The 27,069-nt window shown below is 41.5% G+C and overlaps 1 protein-coding gene across 2 annotated transcripts; it reads left to right on the plus strand.

Moving 5' to 3' along the window:
* CFAP97D2 (CFAP97 domain containing 2) lies at nucleotides 1-25,075 on the plus strand. Of its 2 annotated transcripts, none has more exons than XM_083611102.1 (5): nucleotides 1-203; nucleotides 20,616-20,696; nucleotides 21,708-21,826; nucleotides 22,960-23,152; nucleotides 24,725-25,075. In XM_083611102.1, exons 1-5 carry the CDS (start codon nucleotides 201-203, stop codon nucleotides 24,893-24,895), a joined length of 567 nt encoding a protein of 188 aa, XP_083467228.1. In that variant the 5' UTR covers nucleotides 1-200; the 3' UTR covers nucleotides 24,896-25,075. The 2 variants fall into 2 exon arrangements, with proteins under 2 accessions (XP_083467228.1, XP_083467227.1); XM_083611101.1 differs by lacking the exon at nucleotides 1-203 and adding an exon at nucleotides 18,532-18,887.
* The last annotated feature ends 1,994 nt before the right edge of the window (nucleotides 25,076-27,069 follow it).

The raw sequence follows: 27,069 nt of genomic DNA on the forward strand, positions 1-27,069 counted from the left end.
CTGAAGGAGGAAGGCGTGGTGGTGGAGAGTGGGGAGAGAGGGGAAAGTAGCCAAATAAATGGCCCGCAGCCAGATATTTTTGATTTATCGCCTCCCGCTTATGAAACCTGAGCGGCGTGCCTCTCGCGAGTAAAAGGCTGCCCAAGGAGGATCGGGGTCGTCTGTGTTTCCTTGAAAGCCCCTTGGAGTGCACCGTTTGAATGGTAATGCTCATCAACTTGAGGGGTGTCCGTCCCAGCCCCCTAAAATATTTTATGGGGGACGGACGAAGGGACCTCGGCTCCTGTTCTTGGAAGGCTCTTTCGCCCTACCACTACCCCGCACTTCCACAGGACGGTTCGCGGGCTGTGAGTCAGTAGGACGTGGAAAAAGGAGTCTTCCTGTCCTCTTCCCACATCCCACTCCATTCTGCAATATATATAGAGAGAGAGATTGCATTGCAGGGGGTTGAACGAGATGTCCCTCGGGGTCCCTTCCAACTCTGCGATTCTAAAATTCTGTGCATGGGATGGGCCCAGTGATTCGATTTTGCCACTGAGCTCCGGTCATCCGGAGTCGCCTGATGCCAGAATATCCTAGCAACAGTGTGCAAAAGCAGTAGAATGCTGTGGGCGAGGCGGCGGCGAGGAGGGGGGAAGGAACAGCACACTCCATCGAGTGGTGGAAGAGGGAAGTGCAGGGGAAACGTAGTGTCGGAACCCACCCAGGCAGAGAGTCATAGAATTGGGGAGGGTCATCTAATGTAACCCCCTGCAGTGCAGGAATCTTTCTCCCGACGTGGGGTTCCACGACCTTGAGATTAAGAGTGTTATGCTTTGCTGACTGAGCATGTCAGGTGGAGTCGCACCCTGTGCTTTAATGTAAACGGTTGGAATAAGTTTAACAAACAGAAGGGTGACACTTGTATTCCCCTTGTCAGTCAGTATGAGGCTGGCTCATGCTGCCTCCACAAAGCAGGCTTCGCATATCTGCTCAAGGAGAGCAGGGCGTTTTCTGCTTGTGAATGAAAGATTGAAGGGCTGAACTGGTCTGTAGAAAGGCTTCACTCAAGGGATTGCTTAAGCTTCACAGGCTGAACCAGTACAGTACTGGCTAAAGTTACTATTGTGGAAATGCACCTAGGAGGAAAAACTTAGAACTATCTTAAACCTGGCTTGGCAATTCCTATTGGCTTGTAGGTGCAGAGCCACAGAAACCATTCTCTGCTGCCACCTGTTGGGGTTCCCTCTTTTAAGGCACCATTTGCTGCTGCAGCCTCCCTGCTACCACCGTGGGCTGGTTGGAGTTCCTTACTTTGCCACTGGCACATTCTGCATCTAGAAGATCTCCAGAAGAGTCACAAAAAGGACAGAGGAGAAGTTAGCTTCCCACAGGTGCAGTCTCCGATTGCTTGAGGGGGGAAACCCTGGAGAGGAGAGTACTTTGAGAGCTGCGGGGAGGCAGGGACTTTCAGCCACTGCAACTGATCCATGGGCAAGACCTACTGGGGATGAGCTGCTGTATTCATTTCGGCTGACACTCTGCCAAGTCTGCGCAGATCAGGTTCTTGCTAACAGTTCACTCCAACTTGCACAGTGTGATTTACTACAGACTTGTTTCTGACAGAAGATTGGTGTAATTTTATGGATATTGATCCCAGCAAAGCAATATTGGTCACCCAAATAGAGTACTGTAATGATGGTAAAGGTAAAGGGACCCCTGACCATTAGGTCTAGTCGTGACCGACTCTGGGGTTGCGGTGCTCATCTGGCTTTATTGGCCAAGGGAGCCGGCGTACAGCTTCCGGGTCATGTGGCCAGCATGACTAAGCCGCTTCCAGTGAACCAGAGCAGCGCACAGAAATGCCGTTTACCTTCCCACCAGAGCAGTACCTATTTATCTACTTGCACTTTGATGTGCTTTCGAACTGCTAGGTTGGCAGGAGCAGGGACCAAGCAACGGGAGCTCACCCCGTTGCAGGGATTCAAACCGCCAACCTTCTGATCGGCAAGTCCTAGGCTCTGTGGTTTAACCCACAGCGCCACCTGCGTCCCTTGTAATGATGGTACTGATAGGGAAAAGCAGCATGCTGTTGATGCTTTGTCAGTGCCAAGTGCACGAGAAAACAAAATTCGTATTGGTATGTTCAGCTAGGATTAGCTGTGGCTGTCTGTTGAGTGTGCACCCAGTGGTAAACATAGGCTTGTGTGGCTGTGTAATATGCAAGTTTCCCTTTCCAACCAAAGTACCAAACAATCCAGGGAAAGATAAAAAATCATGGGAAAGTTAGCTGTGAAAAATTCACAGAGGAACTAGGGGGTTATAATTATTCAGAAAAAAAATGTGTTGTTAAGATTTGCAGAAGGACGTCAACATTAGAAATAAAAACGTATCCTTTGCTTGCCCCAAAAGGAGCCTAGTATTAAAGAAAGCAGGAAGTGCCATGGAACAAAGTGTACTGGAACTATAAGAAGCAACCTCTTAGGTACTACAGCAAGGAACACTAATGCAGGCATACCCTTAATTTATTTATTTTTAACTAGCAACAAGAAATTCAGCCACAGAGCATAGTGAGAAGGAATTACATGCCATGGTGCAAGATTCAAGATTTATCAGTTGAGGGAGGTACAGGCTCAGAGGTTATATCTGAAAATGTGCTGGAGTTGTTCATCCAGCATTGAAAGAAAACCCCAATTCTCTCTTGTGCCCCTTAGCGCTTGCAACACACACTCCCAATCAGCTGAGCACATCAGTGCCTTATCAAAAAGTTCGTTTAAAAACCAGGTCCAAGGTAATATGTGGTGCTTGCAAATCTCTCACTGAAGTTGCTTGTTTGGTTGTGCAGGCTGCACAGTACACAGTGGCCCTGGGCTTGCCCCAATTACAGAGCAGGTGGGTAGAAGATCGCTGCACAAGCTGGGGACCTGTGTTGTGGGCTGTATCCTCATCCCAGTCACTCATAAAATGTCAAGAACAACACAAGAGGTGAGAGGGACATATATTGCACAAGTTGTTACCCTAAGAGAATGCGTATTATCCTTTTTTAAACAGAGGTTGGATAGCCAACTGCCATGTATGATGTAGCTGAAATTCCTCCTAGGATTCTATGACATTCTGATCATTCATATTATTTTTCTCTATGTCAGTCAAGGTGATTTGGTTGCTGTGGAATGTTTGCATCCCTTAGAATGTGTTTGCTGTAGCTTTTTGATTCTCAGAGTAGCGCCAAGAAATTAGATTCAAGGACTGGATTCCTTAAGTACACTTAAGAGAACGCAAATTCTTAAGCCAGTGTTTTGTTAAGGGGGCAGAGGGGAGGCACTCTAGGGGGTGCATGAGAATTTGTTATATATACTGTTAACAACTGGGATGGAGTGCAAAAACATTTTTGCATATACAGTATTGGTAAATAGGCCACTGTTGGAGTTTACAGATTTTGTGAATGGTTTTTTTTATATTTTAATTTTTAATAAATTTTTATTCAATACAAGTTAAAATACATATTCACAACAAAAGAAAATACAAAAGAGAACAACAAATACATCTATCCAAGGAAAAGGAATTAGAGAATATTTTGTCTCTTTTCATATTTACAGTTATTTATACCGCTATAAAATGCTATTCATGATAACACAGTGAAATGAAATGTAAGATTTCAGAATAAAGAAAAAGGGAACAAAGAGAATAAAAAAGTAAAAGAACAGATCATATATGGAAATGTTTTTAAAAGTAGATAAGCACTCACAATACATAGCCATTTCCCATCTATATTTACATTCAAATGTATAATTTCGTCTTGTCCTTATCTACCTTAAATAAGTGGTTTTATTTAAATAAATGTGAATGGTTTTATTAATTGAAAAGTTCAGGTTATCTGACTATTATAAGTTTACTGAAGAAGGTGGGGGGGGGAGAGTGAGGTGGCAGAGAAAAGCAATAGAAAGAGAGAGAGAAAAGGTAGTGCAGAGGCAGGTAGGGTTGTCCTCAGAATTCCTGTGCACATCCAAACATAATAAAATCCGCAGCTAAAAGTGAGGTGGCAGATGGGTAGCTCCACCAACCTCTGGTGGGGATGAAGAAAGATGGAGTACAAAAGGGGCAGAATAACAGGAGGAGATGGTGACTTTGCAACTGGACAGATGAAAAGGTGCGTAGTAGTTGCAACGTGTGGGAGGAGGAAGATACAGGACTAATGGGGTGGTCTGAGTGTAAGGGGGGTTGCACAAAAGGAAGGGACACGGGGGTGAAGATGGAAACAGGTTCAAAGAGGGGCTGCAGCACAGAGGAGAGAAGTGGCTTCAGAAATAGGGTTTGGAAGGTGAAAAGGGGGTGTAGTAGTTGCCTGGGGTGGGAAGGGAAGCTCTAGGGAGTTAATGGGGGGAATGGCAGGGGGGTTGGCATGTGCAGTGAGCAGGGGGCAGAGGCCCCTTGTCCAATCATATCTTAGATGCGCAAGTATCCTCTCTGGCACACCTTTCGCCAGCAGAGGCTAGCATGCAAACTGTGGCCTCTTTAGGACAGAGGTCTCTTGAACACTATTATTCACGTGCTGGTAATACTCAGGGCTTTGTTTTTTTCTGCGGCTGCCTTTGAAGAGTTTGGAATATTCAAAATGCAATGGCTAAAGTGAGCAAAAGAAACTTTCCTCATCAACCTTAGTACAACTGTACTGATTCCTGTCCATTTATGAAACGGATCTTACCTTTTAAAGCTCTTAAGATTTATAGTGTTTGAGGGGCTGGCTACTTTTCCCTGCCCAGTTACTAAGATCTTTCTTCTTCAAACCCACCCCCTCCCACTTATTTTCAGAGGCAAGATGCTGGTGACTAAAAATAGGGCCTTCACAGTTGTGGTATCCTGACTATAGAATGGTTCCTCCAAGGAGGCTCACCTAGTGCTGAGCCTATTTGGGTGGTGGTGTTGTTTTAATTACCTTTTTAATTCACCTTTTATTTCACTAAGCTTTTATTTGATTTTTAGTCTATCTTGTTCCATTTTGACCTCCTGCTGCTTTTTAGTTGTTCTGGGAGACCTCTATCTGGAGATTGGGATATAAATATCATAAATGGCAGAACAACCCAATGCTTTCAAGATTCTGTGCTATGCATAGTGCAGTTCTGTTTGACAGCAAATCCTGCCGTCCACTGAATTCCAGTGCAGTTCCAAAGATTTGTATTAAAAATGGTTCCTATTTTTGAAGCAGGAATATACATGTATAATCAGTGGTGGGACTTAATTAAGGGCACCCTATCTCCCCATATAATTTTGCTGTGTAGCTCTCTCAAACAAGAACCTAAAAAGAATACAGTGGTACCTCGGGTTACATACACTTCAGGTTACATACGCTTCAGGTTACAGACTCCGCTAACCCAGAAATAGTACCTTGGGTTAAGAACTTTGCTTCAGGATGAGAACAGAAATCGTGCTCCGGCGGCGCGGTGACAGCGGGAGTCCCCATTAGCTAAAGTGGTGCTTCAGGTTAAGAACAGTTTCAGGTTAAGAACGGACCTCCGGAACGATTTAAGTAGTTAGCCTGAAGTACCACTGTACCTCCTTTCCTGACTTCAGTATCCTATAAACTATTCTGTACTTAATTCTGCTGAATTTATACAGTTTCAGGGTCGAGGCCAACTTTCACGGCGGCTGTGTATTCAGAACTACATGTGTCCATATTATAACACTGCAGAGGGTTCTGAAATCTAAATTAAGCCACAATTAGACTTACACAGAAGGTCGTTTTCTGTGACTCATTCCTGCCAGGCAAGGAAATCACTTCCTTTCAGTGATCTAGATGAGAGGTTTCCCTTGAGAGGAAGTAGAGTTAGGAGATTTTCTAATTACCTAACTTTAACATAATGGAAACAGCTAACGAGAACACAGCACATAACACTCTGTACATAACTGAACATATCAACATTTCTTAGATATAACATTTTAAATGTAGTTGCCAGAAAGAGGTTCTCCAAATATATTCTTCGAGAACATGGAGCAACAGTATAATTAATTTATTTTTTAAGTATTCCTATGCTGAAAGGAAACACAGGTACTGTTTCCTGCCTCAGAAAGGATTCATACGTCTATCCGGGAGGCAGTGTTTCTACGCCCTCTTCTGGTTAGATGTAAATCTGTTTTGAATGTCAAATCTGGAAGTACGGTATAGCAGAAGTAGAGTTTCTGGTTTCTCCAATCTTTTTTCTGCGTTTCCACATGAGTTTGCATTTTTTAAAAAATAAGGTCCCCATTAAAATTTGTCAGTATTTTAGTGTAGTTTTCTCCATATATATTGCTGTTGTTGTTAGCATCCATCTGTCTTGAGAGAAAATGGAGGACGCCTCCAGGGGTGAAGTCAAACGGCTGTGTTAGTAGCACCCAAGTGACTTCCCCAATATGGAGGTCCAGGGCTGCCCAGTCGACAAGAACCCCCTCTGATGTGGTCCAAAGCAATACATTTGGCACCAGCTTGGCTGCAGTTGCTTAGGGACTCCACTCTGGATTTGTGTAGGGTTTACTCCTTAGCCTTTTCTTCTCCTGAAGATATACTGCAAGGTAGTGGAGGTTTAGGATCAGTTTTCCTTCTCCTAGATGGGCTACCTTCCCAGGTTGACAAGCCCCATCTGCCCCTCACTTCCCTCTACAGCCCGTGCAGAAACCGCTTCTTGACCGTTTGATCCACTGTTGGTTTCATTGGCTCAATCTGCCGGAGGCAGTCTTTGAATGCAGAGGAAGTCCCTAACTCACTGAGGGTTTGAGATCCATAGGCTACCCTCACCTGGTTTAGCTGGCAAGTCAAGGTATACAGTAGTACCTCGGGTTACAGTCGCTTCAGGTTACATATGCTTCAGGTTACAGACTCCACTAACCCAGAAATAGTGCTTCAGGTTAAGAACTTTGCTTCAGGGACTTCCGGTTGGCGCCAGCGCTAATGGCCGCCTCTCGCTGAGCTCCGCTCAGGGAGGCTCTTCACGGGTTCGGGTCCGACCGCTACGGCGAAGCGGGGACCCCTAAAATCTCAGGCGCAGAAGCCTGAGAGCAAGGAGGCTCGGTGGGCACCTAAAGCGCCCCTCTTTATCGCAAGGGAGCCTTTTTAAAGGCTCCGGAGTGGCAGCGGGGGAGCGCTGGGCTGAGAGCCGCTACCCAGCCCGTGAAGTGAAGCCGCGTCGCCATTGACTGAGAGCGCCGACTTCTTCCTGACATTTGGATTACAAATTGGACTACCGTGAGTAAGATTGAGCAACAAATTTACAAGGAAATAATCGTAAATTGGCTGAAAGCGGAGAAGGTTTAAAATAAGGAAGTCTGCCTTCTCCGGACTGCATGTAAATAAAGCATCGAAATAGGAAGCTGCAATTGTCAGAAAGGCTTTAAAAGTGAAGGACCCAGGCATCGGACCCAGCTCCCCCCTTAGCAAGCAGGGGCAGGGGGGGAAGATTTATGAACTGTTTTGCCTGCACGAGAGAGGCTTGGAAGGGAAAGTTCTGCCGCTTTAAACCCTTGGGGAGGACTGCCTGGGAGTGAGCTACCGGGACTGAGAGCTGTCATTTGAGACTTGCTACAAAGTAGGTGTTCTGCTGGATTACAACTAAAGACTTGATTTGACAGAAGTTTGGAATTTTGGAAAGATACTTTGGAAAGATACAACTTGGCTACTTAGAAGAATATAGGACATTTGGTTGCTACCTTTGTTTGCTTGGGAAGGGAACTTTGTTACTTTGCACTGGAAATTTTGAACTGCTCCATCTAGAGGCTAAAGGGAAATAACTACTACTATTTACTGTAAGAAACAGACTTGTGGAATTTTCCACCTGAAAGTGATTCCCGTGGGAAAGACCTTGGGATATGAGTGGCCCAATAGAGGAGAGAACAACAAGGGCCAAAAGCAAAGCTGAACAAAAAAGAAGAGGTTCAATTGTACCACCTGCAGCTCCTTCCATGGATACAGTAACAATAACCAAAGCATTAGTCAAAATAAATGAAACCCTAGAAGTGCTAACAAAGCAGAGCACTGAAAACTCCAAACAGCTGAATCAATTGTCAACAAAATTGGATTTGAATACAGAGACTATAAATAAATTAGTTCAAGAGAACGAGATAACTAGAAAGATTGCAGAGGAGGCAAAAGTTTCGGCAGAGGAAGCAAAACTTTCTGCAGGAAATACACAGGAACAGATAGTACCAGTCTGTAAAAAGCTGGAAGAACATGAGGCTGCTCTGTCTCTACTGGAACTACAGAGAAAAAATAAAAATTTAAGACTGAGATCGATTCCAGAAAATGAAAAGGATAATTTGATAGAATATTTGACAAAAGAATTTCTGGAATTTTGGCAGGACAGCTTGAAAGAGGAGGAATTTAAGATAACAACTGCTTTCAGACTGGGAAGGAGACAGAACAGAAAGAGCCCAAGAGATTGCCTTATAACTCTGAGATCTCAGGAGGAGAGAGATAAGATATTGAATTTGCATTTCCATACAGCCCTTGAAATTGGAGACTCACGTGTGCAGATTTTTAAAGATATTCCTAAAAATATTTTGGAAGCGAGGACCCACTATAAGGACTTGGTCACCCTATTGAGAAAGAACAACATACTATTTAGATGGGAGTTCCCACAAGGTCTGTCTTTTAACTACAAAGGAAAGAAAATTAAGATAAAGACAGTGCAAGATAAAGAACAGTTCCTGACAAGAAACGAGGAGGACCTTTTTAAGGAAACGGCGGAACCTACGGACCTAGAAAACCTACCAGACATTTCGAATTTATCTTTTGGAGCTAGAAAATCAACAGAAGATCTCCTTGGAGCCGTTGGAGGGGCAACTGAATAAATAACAAGATGTCTTTGAAATTCTTAAGTTGGAATTGTAATGGCTTAAACCTTCCTAGGAAGAGACGAGAAGTCTTCCACATTCTGAAAAAAGAACAATTGGACTTGATTTGTTTACAGGAAACCCATGTGACTAGGTTACATCGAAAATTACTTATCAACAAAAGATTAGGACAAGAATTTATCTCATCGGATAAAGTGAAGAAAAGAGGAGTAGTGATTTATGCAAAGGAGAAGTTGGCCCCGAAATTAATATTCAAAGATGAACAAGGAAGGTATATAGCAATTGAAATTCGAGTACAAGGAGAAAAATTATTGATAATAGGAGTCTATGCACCAAACGAAGGGAAGTCGGAATTTTTTAAGAAACTGCATGAGACATTAACAGACTTTCTGGATTACAATGTAATTTTAATGGGAGATATGAATGGAGTGGTCTCTACAAATATGGACAAAGCACAAAAACAGGTGATCTCCAAGGACGGGAGATTACCTAAGACATTTTTTGAAATGACTGACAATATAAATCTGATTGACATTTGGAGAACAAGGAACCCTCTAGAGAGAGAGGGAACCTTCTTCTCTGAAGCAAAAATGACATGGACAAGAATCGACCAAATATGGATAACTAGTGGGATGGCATCAAAGGTCAAGAAAGTGGAAATCTGCCCAAAGACTTGCTCCGACCATAACGCTGTAAAGATGGAAATGAACTCAACAACAGCTGGTTCCTTTAGATGGAGGATGAATGACTCCCTATTTAGAGATGAAGAGGTATATAAAAAGGCCCAGAAGGCAGTTAAAGACTACTTTGAGATAAATCTGAGAACAGAAGTGGAAAAAAGAGTGGTTTGGGACGCAAGTAAAGCTGTCATGAGAGGATTTTTAATACAACAGAATGCCGTAAAAAGGAAGAGACAGAATGAGAGAAAGGACAAGATCATGGATAAGATAAAAGAAGGAGAAAAAAGACTGAGATCTAAACCAAAGTCTCATGAAATCCTGAGGGAAATCAAGTTTTATCAGAGACAATATATGGAATTGATGAATCAAGAGATTGAATGGAAAATAAAACAAATGAGACAAAAGACATTCGAATCGGCAGACAAATGTGGGAAACTTTTGGCATGGCAGCTGAAGAAGAGACAAAAGCAGAATACGGTTACCAACTTAGAAGTTGAGGGAAAAAACATTTATAAACCTAATGAGATTAGAAACTGTTTTCAGAGCTATTTCAGGAGACTTTATGCACAAGGGCCAGTGAACGACAAAGAAATTGAAGAATTTCTTAAAAAATATGGATTACAAAAAATTTCGGAACAAGATAAAGTGATTTTGAATCAGAAGATAACTGATCAAGAAATTGAGGGAGCCATTCAAAATATGCAATTGGGAAAATCTCCAGGACCGGATGGACTGACCTCCAGATACTACAAAGCTTTGAAAGAATGGCTTATGCAACCGTTGAAGGAGGTCTGTAACGAAATTTTGGAGGGGAAAAAGGCACCTGATTCGTGGAAAGAAGCATATATTACGCTTATACCAAAGACAGAGACGGAGAAGAACCAGGTCAAGAACTACCGCCCTATATCATTACTCAATGTGGATTACAAAATCTTTGCAGATATTTTGGCAAAAAGACTGAAAAGAGTTTTGGTGGGGGAGATTCATAAAGACCAAGCGGGCTTTCTTCCAGGAAGACATTTGTCAGACAATGTGAGAAATATAATAGACATTATGGAGTTATTGGAAGTTAATATTAATACTAAGGCAGTATTAATATTTGTGGATGCGGAGAAAGCCTTTGACAACATTTCTTGGAGTTTTATGAAAAAGAATCTCCAAGGGATGGGGGTAGGCCAAGGTTTTGAAAATGGTATAAGTGCAATTTATTCTGAGCAAAAAGCAAAACTGATTGTAAATAATGTGGTCACTGAAGAATTTGCTATTGAAAAAGGGACACGACAGGGATGCCCAATATCCCCACTACTTTTCATATCTGTCCTGGAGGTTCTATTAAATATGATTAGAGAGGACCAGCTGGTTAAAGGGATTCAGGTCGGAGCTAAACAGTACAAACTGAGAGCATTTGCAGATGACTTAGTTTTAACCTTACAAGAGCCAGACACTAGTATGAAAAGAGTTTTAGAACTAATACAAATATTTGGTCAAGTAGCAGGTTTTAAGTTGAACAAACAGAAAACGAAAGTACTGGACAAAAATCTAACAGCTGTTGAAAGGGAAAAGTTCCAGAGTGAAACTGGTTTAATGATAGCAAAGAAGGTGAAATACCTGGGGATTAATTTGACATCTAAGAATGTGAATCTTTTTAAAGATAACTATGAGAAATGCTGGACAGAAATTAAGAAAGACCTAGAAGTATGGTCAAATTTGAGACTTTCCTTGTTAGGCCGTATTGCTGTTATTAAGATGAATGTCTTGCCTAGAATGTTGTTTTTGTTTCAAACATTGCAGATTTTAGACAAAATGGATTGTTTCAAGAAGTGGCAAAAAGACATATCTAGATTTGTCTGGCAGGGCAAAAAGCCCAGAATAAAGTTTAAGATATTAACTGATGCAAAAGAAAGAGGGGGGTTTGCCCTGCCGGACTTAAAGCTGTACTATGAATCAGCGGCGTTTTGCTGGCTGAAAAGTTGGCTGCTTCTTGAAGACACAGACATTTTGGATTTGGAAGGGTTTAACAACAGATTTGGTTGGCATGCATACATATGGTATGACAAGGTAAAAATCCATCAAGGTTTTAAGAACCATATTGTTAGGAAAGCATTGTATAAGGTTTGGACTCGATACAAAGATTTGCTGGAAAACAAAACCCCCAGGTGGTTGTCACCAATGGAAGCTAAGGAAGTGAAAAAACTTAATATGGAATCCAAATGGCCAAAGTATTGGGAAATTATAGAACATGAGGAGGGGAAAGTGAGATTACAGAGTTATGAGAAGTTGAAGTCTAAAGTAAGAGACTGGCTACATTACCACCAGATAAATGAAGTTTTTAAACAGGACAGGAAAATTGGCTTCCAGGTGGAGAGGTCAAAATTAGAAACAGAGCTTTTGGAACCCAATACTAAGAATTTGTCAAGAATGTATAACTTGCTGTTGAAATGGAATACACAGGATGAGATGGTTAAATCAGCTATGATTAAATGGGCACAAGACATTGGCCATGACATTATGCTTGCTGACTGGGAACAGTTATGGACTACCGGTATAAAGTTCACGGCATGTAATGCCTTAAGAGAGAACATCATGAAAATGATCTATAGGTGGTACATGACCCCAGTCAAGCTAGCAAAAATTTATCACATGCCCGATAATAAATGTTGGAAATGTAAGGAAACTGAAGGTACTTTCTATCACCTTTGGTGGACGTGCCCAAGGATCAAGGTTTTCTGGGAAATGATTTATAATGAAATGAAAAAGGTGCTTAAATGCACGTTCGTGAAGAAACCAGAAGCCTTCCTCCTGGGTATGGTAGGCCAATTGGTGTCAAGGAAAGACAGGACGTTTTTTATGTACGCTACAACAGCAGCAAGAGTATTATTAGCAAAGTATTGGAAGACACAAGAACTACCCACACTGGAAGAATGGCAGACTAAGGTAATAGACTATATGGGACTGGCTGAGATGACCGGCAGAATCCGCGACCAAGGGAAAGAGACGGTGGAAGAAGATTGGAAGAAGTTTAAAATCTATCTTAAGAACTGTTGTAAAATTAATGAATGCTAAAATGTTTTGGGTAATGCAAAACAGAATTGCAGCGATTAGCAATTGGATATGAGAAATAAGATCTAAAGAAAGTCTTATATGGAAATTAGGGGATGCTGAAAAGATTGATAACAGGGATGCAGAAAGGGGAGGTATGGGGAAGTCGCTGAAAGAAGGTCAAGGAAAAATGTTAAGAAAGTATACGTGTTTATATGTTTGTTTGTTTATGTATTGTCTTGTATTGTCTTTTATTATGTGTTTAAAACCTAATAAAAATTTTATAAAAAAAAAAAAAAAAAAAAGAACTTTGCTTCAGGATGAGAACAGAAATTGCGCGGCAGTGGCGCAGCAGGAGGCCCCATTAGCTAAAGTTAAGCTCAGGTTAAGAACAGTTTCAGGTTAAGAACGGACCTCCGGAACAAATTACATTCTTAACCCGAGATACCACTGTATATTGTTAAATGCAATTTTGCCTCATATACATGCTTTTGTAACAAAAACAATGCCTTGCTGTTTGTTGTTTTCAGTAATACATTATTATTATTATTATTATTATTACAGTCATACCTTGGTTTACAAACAGCTTAGTTCTCAAACATTTTGGCTCCTGAACTCCGCAAACCTGGAAGTGACTGTTTTGGTTTGCAAACTATTTTTGGAAGCCAAACGTCCAATGGGGATTTTGCAGCTTCCAGTTGGCTTTACCCCTGTGCATACATTTTTGTACACATTAATTGGGTGGAGAAGTGCACTGCAAAATTCAGAGAAGTTTGGATTACTAAGGATATGTTGTGTTTCAGTTCGCACATCATTTCAAGGAGTGTGAGTTAGGGAGGTATGCAAACTAAGCCATTTTTCTCCCTGTCCCTTTCTATGAGGCACTTTATATGCTTTGTGGGAACAGTGACTAGAAAAAGTCCTAACTTCAGTGTGGAATGAAGGAAGGAGGGGAGTGACTTTGGCTAGGTACAAAGGGAGGGGTGGGTGGTTTTGAGAGGGGGTTTGGCAGGGGTAGGTGGAATTGGCAAGCAAAATGAGCAGCGGCACAGTCCCTAATATAATACGTTTGTTTTCTTTAGGGTGGTTCTTTAATTCCATGCTTTCTCTGATTCCTAGGACGATAATTGCATGTTACACAGATAAATTACAGCTGTTGCCAATCTGTGTCAATTATGCAGTCTAATCGCTGTGGATAAAACAAGTCACAGTGCACAATATTGCTATATAAATAGATAAGCAAGCCATTTCTACCTAGATTTCTACCACCTGCTGGAAATGGTGAAACCTCAAATAAGTTTCAGCCCAAAAGATAGCGGTTAGTCTCCTATGAATGAAACACAAACATAAGAGCAAACACACAAATAAGCACAACTGTATCATTTTGCACGCAGCGCAAACAAAGTAATACTCATCTGCCGATGCAGGAATAGATTTCTCATTATCAAAAAACAAGGATAAGTGGTATAAACATGGGCTGTATTATTATATGCAGGGAGTATCACAGCACTGACCGTACTTCCACATCCAGCACTGAAAAGCCAGCACACTGAAGATTTGGGCTGAGTTTGTAGGTGCACGTTCACCACTTGAATAAAGGTAATATGAAGTGATGCCTTGCTTCTGTCAAAGACCCATCACCAAAGCCAACCAATCACATCCCTGACGAAGCTATCATGTCACCTAATACAGCTTCATCACCTAATATTTTAATGATTTAACACAGTCTATTCATTCACATGATGAGGCAGAATGAAACCCGTGGCATTTGCAACTCTGCTGTACATTATATCTGTATTTCTTTTAGCAGAATGGGCAGAAGATGGGTATGCAACAACAATGTGCTGTTACGGCACAGATAGCTAATGGTATTTTTAGGTTGTATAGGCAGGAACATTGTTCCTGTGACTCAGTAAGCAATAGTAGTACCTTGGGACTGGCATGGTCTCATTTGGAATGCTGTGAACAATTCTGGGAGCTTACCAGAATCTTGCAGATGAAGTCTGTCAACATACTGCTTGGATAAGGAGGTCTGCTTTGGATTAATTCTGTGTCTGTATTTGCTGCAGCTTCTGCTGAAGCTTAAACCGGTTAAGAGATAATCACTTCTAATATTCTCCTGTTTATCATCAGAAGTCAAATCAGGAATAGCCAATTTCTGTATTGCCTTGGGCTACTCTGTTCTACAAACAATGTTTTGTGGAACAAAAGCAATTTTGCTGCACAAGCTGAACCACTTGTGAATAGTCACATTGCACAATGAAGATGCCACCCTCTAGCAGGAATGGGTTTCTAACTGTGGGACACTTGCACTCAGGTATAGGATGACATACAAATGTCTACATTTACATATTACATGTAAAATAAAAAAGAGGTGTAACATCAATTGTCACCATCAATTGCATTTATGTACTCCCACAGAAGTCACAACACTCCAAAATACAACCATCACAAAACTATTAAAACTTCTAAAATACATATTTAGAAAATGAAGAATATAGTTCAGCAGACAGTGATGCTAAAATTGTTGATTCCTTTTATGTCCCAATAGTTCATACAACACATGGATCTTCAGTTGACACCAAAAGGTTTTTAACATGGAGGGAAGCACATTTCCCCAGGAGGAACTGGGGCACCACTACTAGGAAGGCCCTCCCTTGCATAACAAAAACCGTCCCCTTACTCCTGTAGACTCAGTCACAGCCAACCCTAATCTCACCTGGGAGTGATCTGTCTATGACAGGGGGTGACACTCACCTTCTCGGCACTGGATCACTCCCAGTCTGCTCTGTACTGAAGACCAATTGAGAGTATGACCTGCAACATGTGCTTGACCCGTGATGCATTGAGGCAGATCCACAGTTATTTTGATGACCATGAAGTCCAGAGCCAGACCAGATAAGGTGGACTCCGCTTCTACATTTAAGACTCCCGGGATTATTGTTCAAGGGTTCTCCAAAACCACAGGATTGACAGTACACCAATAAAATGTCCTTCTGGCACAACAGCAAGTGGAGATTCACATCTTGTTCCCAGACAGGTTGGTTTCCTAGTGAGGAATGTGTAATTTCTATGGATGACTACAAACTGCACACACACCCTTCCAACCTATGTGCTTCCCCAAGAACCCAAGCAGGCAAAGTTGAATCAAATCAGATCCACTCGGGTGTCAGTAACGTCTACTAAAAACAGCACCAGGTGGGAGAGCAGATAGACATGCAAGAAATACGGTATAATATATATTTTACACCTCAAACTTGAAAACAACTTTGTTTTCCTTATAAATAAAACCTTGGATTAAACCTTTCATCACGTCTTATTTAGAATTTGGTAGTGGCACCAATAGCCTCAATCAGAAGCCAGAGCTAACCCATGAACTTGTAAGCTGCCTGCTCTTTAAATTATGCCATTTAATACAATGGCTCTGAGGTAAAGTTGGCATAAAGATGGCTTGTGAATAATGCCTTTCCTTCTCTAACATCAGTTAGACTAGGAATATCACCCACAAATGTAGAGGACCTGTTATGTGTGTCTGCACAACATTTCTTTTTTGATGCGTGGGGCAGGAGCTGTTTTCCATACTCTTTCAGTGCCTCTAATCCTGCAAAATACAATGTGTTAGATTCCAGTCCTGAGGAGGGTGGGAAGACGCATTTAAACACGATTATGAGTGCATGAATTGGGAATTCAGCCTTTCAGCTGTGGAATGCCATTAAATGCAATGGGAAAGCTCTGGTGTAAAGTTTTACTATAAATGCACTGCATTGCCTGATGTTCAGCAGTTCTCCACATCAAACCGCACAGCAATGTTCTGAGAATTTAAAGAAACGGAAAGAGCAAGAGAGAGAAAGCACCTAGCTTAGTGTTCCTGACAGGCACTTAATCTCTTTCCCCTTTGTACAAAGTATTCCCATTCCAGCAGGGAGAGTCAATAAATGAACAAAAGACACATGGCTGCAGATACCTCTGTGTGGGGCCAGAACTAAGGCAGGGTAGAAATACAGTCCCGTGGTGTGGGGTGAAAGCTAGCGCAGAAAAGAATCTGGGAGATTGGGGATGGAGCCTGGAGGAATTGGGTGGATTTAAGGTGGAGCCAAGGCTGGAATTTGATAAATCAACATCAGTTCCAAAGTGAAACCTGGCACTATCCAACAAATTTTTGGCAGAATCTGGCAGAATCATGCAGGGTGAGTCCTATCATGAGTCATACTGAGCAATGCAGTACTGGTAGCAGATGGTGTGTTGTCCCTATACTGCCTGCAGGGCCATCCTCCTATAATTCATGGGTGACATCTTACACTATTGCTACTGCCTCCTGCCTGCCCACTGCTGCTGCTACCAATTGTCTCTCCTCCTTTCTAGTTGTCTGGGCAGTCCCAGCATGAATCTGAGAAGGGGATAATTTGCAGCGCTTTGAAGTATGGTTTCCAAATTCCTTTAAACTTTTAGAGTATGTGCTCACTCACAGCACCTCGTTCTAAGGAAGGGATAAAACATGTAATAAGTAAATACTCCCTCTCCTTTTACTGGTTTTCTGCAAAACGTTTAACTTCTATAAAAGGCCGTTCATCCCTAGCTACCTAGGGACATCCTAAACTGCAACTCTGGTAGCAAACTGAAACACGTGAGGCAGCTGTACCAAAACACAAGGGTTCCTGACTGGTCTTAGCCCTAGTAGCTTCTGATACTCTGGGACCATTAAAAGTAATCACAATTCATGGAAGTTAAGGCTACCAGTGGCTTACTAACCATGATGAATATGCTTTACCATTGGAGACAGCATGTCCCTGTATATCACCTGCTGGGAATCAGAACTGGGGAAGAGTTCCTTTGCATTCAGGCCCTGCTTGTGGACTTTTCATTGGCATCTGGTTGGCCAATGTGAGAGCAGGATGCTGGACTTTTCTGATGTCATCCTTAAATAGGATATAAAGGTTTCTAATATATAATTAAATGTCGTAGGAAGTGCATGCACACGTTGCAAGCTTTCTATATGCAATGCAGATGTGTGTGACAATTATGTGGGTTTCTCACTGTATGTGCATGTGCTTGTTGGCGGTGGGAACCAAGACCCCATATATGTGGAATTGTCACACACAATGATCCTACAGGCTGCTTCACATTATTTCCTACCTAGGATTTTTTTCCACACAATAATGTGTAATATAGTCTTTAGCAGAGAACCATTTTTAACAAATGACAGAGGGCAAATTTCATTATGTGTCTTGGATTTTGATATCCTAGGTAAAGGTAAAGGGACCCCTGACCATTAGGTCCAGTTGTGCCCAACTCTGGGGTTGTGGTGCTCATCTCGCTTTACTGGCCGAGGGAGCCGGTGTACAGCTGGTACAGCTGGTCATGTGGCCAGCGTAACTAAGCCGCTTCTGGCGAGCCAGAGCAGCGCACGGAAACGCCGTTTACCTTCCCGCCAGAGCAGTTCCTATTTATCTACTTGCACTTTGACGTGCTTTCGAACTGCTAGGTTGGCAGGAGGAGGAGGAGGAGGAGGAGGAGGAGTTTGGATTTGATATCCCGCCTTTCACTCCCTTTAAGGAGTCTCAAAGCGGCTAATATTCTCCTTTCCCTTCCTCCCCCACAACAAACACTCTGTGAGGTGAGTGGGGCTGAGAGACTTCAGAGAAGCGTGACTAGCCCAAGGTCACCCAGCAGCTGCATGTGGAGGAGCGGAGACGCGAACCCGGTTCCCCAGATTATGAGACTACCGCTCTTAACCACTACACCACACTGGCAGGGACCGAGGAATGGGAGCTCACCCCATTGCGGGGATTCGAACCGCCAACCTTCTGATCGGCAAGTCCTACGCTCAGTGGTTTAACCCACAGCGCCACCCGCATCCTACTTTTGTGCAAATCTATACTTGCTTGCAATGCTATAAAAAAAAATTAGAAGTGTAATTGTTCCAGAAATTAAAGTGTTGAAAAGGATATCCTTTGGAATCTTAGTTTTACAGTTCAGTCCTATACATATCTACACTCTCAGTAAGCAAGTCACATTGTTTTCAGTGGGGCTTACTTCCTTAAAAGTGTGTACAGGATTGCAGTCTTAGATTCTTGGTTCTTGCTTGCTACTTCCCAAACATATTGTTGAAAATGCTATCACCAGCTATTCACTTTTTGCCTCAGCAATACCATAGCAACCACCACATGACCTGCTGCAAACACACCACAGTTGTTAGAGCTTCGCTCAAGAAGCTTCTGGCCAATGATGCACTCTCTTTGAGATTATCTCTTTAGAGATAATTCATGTTGTTTTAAGATGCACCGATCCTACCAGCCAATTTTGCCGTGTGGCAATAAATACCTTCAGCAAAAGTGGGACAAAGCGACGTACAAAGAACACAAGAGAAAGGTAAGTGTGGCGGCGCTCTTATAACATTGCAAGCTGCTTCGTGCACAAAGCCAAACTTGTTGAGAGGAAATGCCTTTGCATTTCTGCCAAGGACATAACAATTAGCCACTGCTCAGTTTGCTGTTTTAGTATGCACTGTACATTGCTCCCTCTTGACTCCCCTCCACACTTTAAACCAAAGAATTGCTACCATGCCAAGAATTTATTTACAAAGAAACGGTCCAATCTCAAAATCATTCCAAGAAAAATTAATAAGCATTTCACACAAACGCTGTGGGCCACTTCCTACATTCCTTTAATTTCCGTAACGAAAAGGGATTGCATTTATCAATGGTTTTTATCAATGGGTGTTCTTTTATTGCACAAATATAGATCTGGGGGCTCCCCCAAGCTATGAGTCCGCAGGGAAAGTAAAACTCATACCACTATTCTTCTGTTACAAATTATACAGCCACACACACACAAAGGTTAATTAGTGTCAGAAAACCTACATGAGAACTAACCATTGGAGAAATGTTAGCTTTCTAGAGTTTATAGTTTTTGGGTGATAGCCAACATTTGTCATACTCAGAGCAGACCCACTGAAATCAATGAACTCCTTGGATATCACCCTTTGTAATATTTTTTTGCTGTAAACTGATATAAACAGAAGGAAATATGTCATTGAGTTTGGCACTCAAGGTGAAAATTAACCTTTTTGATTTAGGGCTTTTCCTTTGCTCAATATGGATGGCTTTTGCGTTTAGATTATAACATCTCCCTCTTTTTTTCAAAGTTCAGAGGTGAAGGCTGGTCCCTGGGTAGTCAAATAAGTAGGTTGCTCTGGCACTATCGTTTATTTGTGCTAATCTTTCTGTTTGTTTGTTTTTGGCATTGCACCATCGTTTATAATTTCTACACATTCCCCCCCCCCACCTGCTGACTAGATGGTTAAGTAGGACGTTGCATTTTTCTACCCCTCTCATAACACTAGCAACTCAAGGACAGCCAAAGAAGAGAAGAAGAGTTTGGATTTGATATCCCGCCTTTCACTCCCTTTAAAGAGTCTCAAAGCGGCTAACATTCTCCTTTCCCTTCCTCCCCCACAAAACATTCTGTGAAGTGAGTGGGGCTGAGAGATTTCAAAGAAGTGTGAGTAGCCCAAGGTCACCCAGCAGCTGCATGTGGAGGAGTGGAGACGTGAACCTGGTTCCCCAGATTATGAGACTACCGCTCTTAACCACTACACCACACTGGCTCTCAAAGAAGCTGAATGTTGTAAGATTCGGGACAGGTAAAAGAAAGAGCTAATTCACAGAGCACATAGTTAAATGATGGAAGTTGCTTCCACAGGAGACAGTGATGGCCACCATTGGATGGCTTTGAAAGAGGACTATCGATGGCCATGTCTGCTATGCTCTACCTCCACAGTTGGAGGCAGTAGTGCTCCTGTGCTCATGTTCTGCTTCTGGGTTTTTCTACAGACATCTGGTTGGCCACTGTGAAAACAGGATGCTAGACATGGGTCATTGGCCTGATTCAGCAAGCTGTTCTTATGTGGATCCGTCTTCATGTCTGATATTTGTACTTACTTATGGGGTCATTGTCATAATAGAATCAATCAGCAAAGATTACGGAGAGGGCATAGTGTACAATGGCTTTGCCGCTTAAATCACTAAAGAAATTCCCTTCTATTCTATAGGCACATTTAAAGAATAAAAACCAGGAGTGTTTTGTTTTCCACTGCAGATTCAGACTACCAAACCTGTGGTGGACACCTCTACTCCTCGAACATATGGGCATCTTCATTTGAAGTTAAGAAAACTTAAGGTATGTTGCTGCTTTGATTTTTTAATGAAGTTTATTATTATTATTAGTAGTAGTAGTAGTAGTAGTAGCAGTAGTAGTAGTTGTTGTTATTTTATACAAAAAAGGTCTCAAAGTGACATAAGATAAAATATTAACAGGTAAAATGAATTCAAAACCAGAATCTTTAAAAGAATGTACAATACAAAATTCCTACAATGCTCACAGGTAAAGGTAAAGGGACCCCTGACCATTAGGTCCAGTCGTGGCCGACTCTGGGGTTGCGACGCTCATCTCACTTTATTGGCCGAGGGAGCCGGCGTACAGCTTCCGGGTCATGTGGCCAGCATGACTAAGCCACTTCTGGCGAACCAGAGCAGTACACGGAAATGCTGTTTACCTTCCTGCAGGAGCGGTACCTATTTACCTACTTGCACTTTGACATACTTTTGAACTGCTAAGTTGGCAGGAGCAGGGACCGAGCAACGAGAGCTCACCCTGTCACGCGGATTCGAACTGCCGACCTTCTGATCGGCAAGTCCTAGGCTCTGTGGTTTAACCCACAGCGCCACCCACGTCCCACAACGCTCATAGAACAACACAATAAGAAGCACACCCCACTAAAAGATGAGAAACACACTATAGACTAACTTAACTACCAAAGGCCTGAGTAAAAAACAACAACCCGAGGGACTCTAGTTAACCGACTACTGTTGGAAGCAGGATACTGAATGAGATGGGTCTTTGGTATGATTTAAGAACACAGTTTTTATTTCCCCTCCCCCTTATTAACCCTGATAACTTTAATAGTGTTCTGCATTACTTAAGACTCAAGTTCAGTAAGTTCTAAGTGTGTACAGAGCTCATATACTTTTGAATTTCATCCTGAAATATTGCATTTCTACCGTCATATTCCACAGCATGCAAAATTACAAGCGTGAAGGGAGTGGGGGAATCAAGTGCTGTAACTGTCCTTGGTTAGAGAGGATGTATGGAACATAATTCATTTCCCTAAGTATCCCCCTGTCTTTTAAGCTGGAGAAGGACCGCCTGTCAATCATCGAGAGGGAGAACCGTTTGCTGCTAGAGAAGATGTCTTGTATCATGAGGACCAAAGGAAGAATTGATAACAAAAATGAGTATGAGGCCAAAAGGTACGGCTTGTAATCAAACTGGTATAAGGCTATCCAGTTACATTAACAGCATTGACCATGGCACTTAATAACCTACGCTTTAATGACCTGTATAATAAGAAGAAGCTCTGGGGCTGTTTTACAAGCATGCCTTCTTTCAGATGTTTGTGTAAAGGCCACTTCAGCTGCCATTCCTGGGGCGTGGGGAGTTTTGACAATTTAATCATCCAAAGAAAGGGGTCTTCAAACATAGAAAATGTTAGAAAGTGACACTAAGCTTTTTTCCTTTTTTAAAAAACTTTTTAAACCACAAAGGTGTTTTTTTAAATGTGCATAGTCTAAAAACAGAGCAGGATGGTAAATGTATTGGTAGAGAAGGGGAACCAACGAAAGGGTGCAGTTAGATTCAGTACTAACTTGGGACTAATACAGGAGTTGTTCTAGCCCAATATTATATAGTGTCTCCTACCTGTGCACAAAATTTTATAAACAGTTAAAAAATAAAAATAAACTGAGATTTTGGATTGTTCCCTGTTGAGACCTCCAATAGTACAAAAGTGTATTAACCAATAACATATTCCAAGTGATGATTGGGATATGTCACAATATCTATATGATATCCAACTGTGGATAGGCACACAGAGGCTGGTTGTTGGCTGTCCAGAGATTTCCTTACGGCAAGGAACAATCTCATATAAAACTTCTGGTACACAAGCAGCAGAACTCAGAGTGAACCACATCAATTTGACAACTAGCAAGAGACAGGGGAGCCATGATATAATTTTCCCTTAAGGAGAATGCTAGGCAGAATTTTTGAATCCATTATCCGGGGTGGGTGGGGTTTTTCTTAGTGGAAGAAATTGTACTATATATACTACTATCTTTCTTATAAAACTTATACTCAATTACTTATTATAAATTGGTTTGGTAAGGCAAACCATAATATGCTGCTCATAATATATTAGTACTCTGTTTATACATGTATGTATGTATATGGTATTTATGTCTGTGTTTTTTCGATTGTACTAATCTTCGTTTTCTTCTGCACATGAAGCATTGTAGCTGCCAAGAATATCTATAGGTGTATTTCCCCTCCATGCTGTGGATAGAGTCATTATTTCAACAGTATATAATACCGCCCCGCCCCCCTTTAGCTTAAATAGAGAAAGACGAGAACGAGAATTTCGAAAAGTAAGCCAGGAGAATCATGCCATCCTGGAAAGAATTATGAACTGCAAACCTCAGTATACGGTCCAAAAGTGGAATGAAGAGTGGCAAAAGGCTGAAAACTACATGAACAGTATTGCAAGATATCCTCGTGGGTTGTGCAAGTTGCAGGATCAAAAGGTAAGTCCAGTTTTAAAATATGAACACATTTATTCAGTTTGGTGGGTCCATATCTCCTGGTCTTCTGTTTCCAGATTAAACAAATAATCAATTGATTAAACGTTACAGAATCATACCACAGGTCAAATTTCTGAGCCAATTTAATTAAGCTAGAAAGGATGGATCATAGGTAGGAAAAATGCACATGGACCCAAATCTGTTTGCAAGAATATTGTCTACATCATTTCATAGACACAACTCCACTTAACAGTTGGTTCAGTATTATGAACTACATTTTGCATGTGCGTGGAAACAGCATTTGCTTCCAGTATCAATTTTTGCTTAGCCTTGTTATTATTTCTACTGTTGGGCCAATTAATATGGCAGTTTGCAGAAGCTAACTGATAGGCAGTGTTGAGATTTTAAATGATGCAAGATGAAGCTCACACTGTTGACTAGAGGAAATAGGACACAGAAATATACTATGCTCAAAACTCCATGCATATGCACCAGAGCATCAGAAAACTATTTTTCTGAACAAAATGAGTACAAACATGGATTAAAAATCTGCAAACTCTACCTACACCAAAGGGTATTTCAATGTTCTTAGGTAGCTGCAATGTTTCAAACTTTCTGGATGTCCTATGATCATATTATAAAGTAGTTGTGTTCTGTGTTATAAATGAAACACTGCTAGGATTTTTTTTTTTGTTTTCCAATGTATTTCTTATCAAGAAATATTTGGCATGGCACAAGCAAATTTTTCCCCCTGAAAATAAAAGTTTGAGAACCAATGCCCTACATCTTAGAGTTACAGTTTGCACATACACTTTTCTCCTTAGTCAGAGGAAGAACGTTTATCTTTCTAACTCCTGCTTTTTTCCTTTCTGCTGAAGTATACCATTAGCACCAAAATGAGAGTCCATTTGCCTTCCCCATCCCTCTAAGGTCAGCTTTTATGTTCTTGAGTAATGCTTTCAGGTCTGGCTTCAAAGATCAGCAGAAGCAATTTTTTAGACGTTGGAGAAAAGGAAAGGCACCTTCCCCTAAGAAGGATTTAAGCCTGTTATCTTCATGCAACAAATGGAGATTTAAATGCAACACATAAGAAACGAATTTCAAGTTGCAAAGCTGCCATCTATCTTACATTTATCACAAATTGCAAAACGTCTTGAAACTCAAATTCTTCAGCCCATGAATCACTGCTTTTACAAGAAAACTAAACTAGTAATCCCCACACCTCAGGTGTAAATACCATATATTTCAATTCAGATTGCAATGGCATGTGCTTTGAGAAAACTGGTCTGAGCAACAAAAATGATAAAGAAAAGCTCAGTGCAAGATATAGCCTAATGTGACGTCTAAAGGGCAAATAAAGAGAACAATTTATTGATTTAAATTCCTTGGTGTTTAATACATTGGTGTTTTGTTTTGTTTGACAGTTGTGATTAATAATATTTTGTTCTTAGAGTTTAAAGGGTCTAGTAGTTTAGCATTTTTTGCAGCAGTCGTATAAAAATCTACCTAAAAATATTCATCTAAAAATATTCATTCTAGTAAACATGAATTTATCATTTATTTGTCCCTCCATAGGAACTAAAATTAAAGAAAACAACAGCAGAAAGAGACAGAAAGAACAAAAGAGATCTGAAAGATAGGTGTGTGACAAACAAAGCAGAGGAACCAGAGGAAGAAGAACTGATTCATCAAATAAAAAAACCAAGTAATGATCACCAAAGAGAAAATCCAGTAGAAAAAGTGTGATTCCATGCATTAAGATGACACTCTGGATAATGGATATTGCCAAACGGAAGACCTGATATAAGGGGATGCATAATTAAGAAATTATCTTGGTTATAGTAAGGGTAGATATTAGAATCTTTATTTGTAATAAGTTCTAGACATTCTTCTTAGATATAGCATATACATAGCTGTCAACTTACAGATTTGAAAATAAGGGACCAGCGGCCAAAATAAGGGACCTGCAGCCTCACCTGTTCCAGGCACTCCAGTCTTCCTGTCCTCCTGCAGTCTGGTCAAACTCATGCTGGTAGCTTCGAGAACACTGTCCAGCCAACTTTGTAACCAGAGGTTCAACTGAATAGAATCTGAATCACATGCACCACAAGGCCTATGCAGCCTCAACTTAAGATGGCTCCCCAGCCTGGCTTTGCACTGCAAAGTTTGCAGCAGCACGTGCAACAAAATGGCATCCAGTATTCAAAAAACCCCTCAGCTTGCATTAACTAGCCACACACAAGGCATGCAAGCTCCACCCCCAGTCGTTCTTAGACTTCTTATTGGGTGAGCAACACAGCCAAGCAACACAGTTGGAGCCTCCCTCCTCCCTGGCCGGCAGGGAGGGAGGGAGAGGAGCTGCTTCCTTTGAAATTTAAGGGACATCATTTAAGGGACATTTAAGGGACATCCATCAATAAGGGACAGCAGCAGGACATGGCGCTGGAATAAGGCACTGTCCCTTCAAATAAGGGACACTTGACAGCTATGAGCATATAAGCAAGCTGGCCAGAGCAGCAATCCTACATGTACTTGGAAAGTATATCCAATTGAAATCAGTGGGAATTACTTCAAAGAAAGCATGGTTGGGTGAATTATATAGAATCACAGAATTGTAGAGTAGTAAGAGACCACAACGATCATCTCGTCCAACCCCCTGCAATGCAGGGATCTGGGTTGTGACTACAGCCAAAGATGAAGAATTTCCACCAAAACAAAACTTGCAATAATAATAATAAAATTACCAGGGGGAAAATGTTTTCCCAAATAGTTATAAACAGGGTTTTATTCACGCTTAAGGGAGATTCTCCATTCATGAGCCAACTTCATTCAATTATCACTGAAACATCTTGCTTCCATCCGTTATGATTTATACATCTCAGATATAATCTGTTTAACTATTCTGAGTGCCTGGTTTGGGGGGCACTGAGTTAGTCTACATTATGGATGGTCAACCTTTTTCAGCCTGATGGTGACATTCCCATCTGCACAACCCTCAGTGGCCGGGGCACATGCCTCTGGTTCTTAGGGTTGGGGGTTAGCTGAGCAGGAAATTAGTTAGTGCTCTTCAACCAGTCTCAACCTAAGATCCACCTTTGATTCTCAATCAACATCATAGGATTCCCTGTGTCAAGCTATGCAGAGAGAAATTAAGCAACTAAAGAAGATATTCAGCCAAGAAATAAAATAATGTTGACATCCCCACATACTACATGTTTTGTGGTGCCAAATGAAGACCTGACTCTTAAGATGACTTTGGGAAAAGATGAACTGATGATCTGTTCAGTTCATTTGTAGTATTATTGGTATTACTATTATTATTCTTTTATCATGCTTCTTTATATTTGTCTTGATTATTTGTATCTAATGTTAGCTGCTTTGAGTTCCCTTAGTGGAAGTAAAGTGGCATTGGATAAAAACAAAAGTTGAAACATACTACTTGAAAGTAAGTGCTATTGAAATAAAGGCCAGTTGTCTTCATAAAATGTTTAAAGTCTTCCTCCGGTGACAATAAAGATGAAGTGTTCTCTTAGGAGTCTGCTACAAAAACTTAGGTGGTAATGTAATGGCCCAAACCTGTCCAGCTTCTGAGACCCCATCTTGATTAATCAGGTTACATGCAGACGAAGGGCTGCTACCAAAACAAACAGAATAGACTTGGTTGTAGAAAATGGGTGCACAAAGGATGGGGCACTGGTGCCTCTCTAAACGTTTTTGGATTCCAGCTTCCATCAGCCTTAGATAGCCAGTAGTCAGGGATGATGGGAGTTAGAATCTTATCACCAACTGGTTTCATCACATCTTTCTGGGACTGCTGCTATTAAGCCACGACTTGCTTCATTCTTTCATCCTGTCCTGACAGTAGTCTTTTATCTGTGTGCTGCCTTTCCATAGTTAAAACCTCGCTCGTAGTGGTTTAC

The sequence above is a fragment of the Podarcis filfolensis genome, assembly GCF_964270895.1.
Source record: "Podarcis filfolensis genome assembly, chromosome: 4".
Lineage (NCBI taxonomy): Eukaryota > Metazoa > Chordata > Lepidosauria > Squamata > Lacertidae > Podarcis > Podarcis filfolensis.

Excerpts from the sequence above, each read along its gene's own strand:
- CFAP97D2 (XM_083611101.1), top strand. The coding sequence starts at position 18,795 with ATGCACCGATCCTACCAGCCAATTTTGCCGTGTGGCAATAAATACCTT. Across the intron at positions 21,827-22,959 it reads AATGAGTATGAGGCCAAAAG|CTTAAATAGAGAAAGACGAG; the intron begins GTACGGCTTGTA and ends GCCCCCCTTTAG. Across the intron at positions 23,153-24,724 it reads GCAAGTTGCAGGATCAAAAG|GAACTAAAATTAAAGAAAAC; the intron begins GTAAGTCCAGTT and ends GTCCCTCCATAG.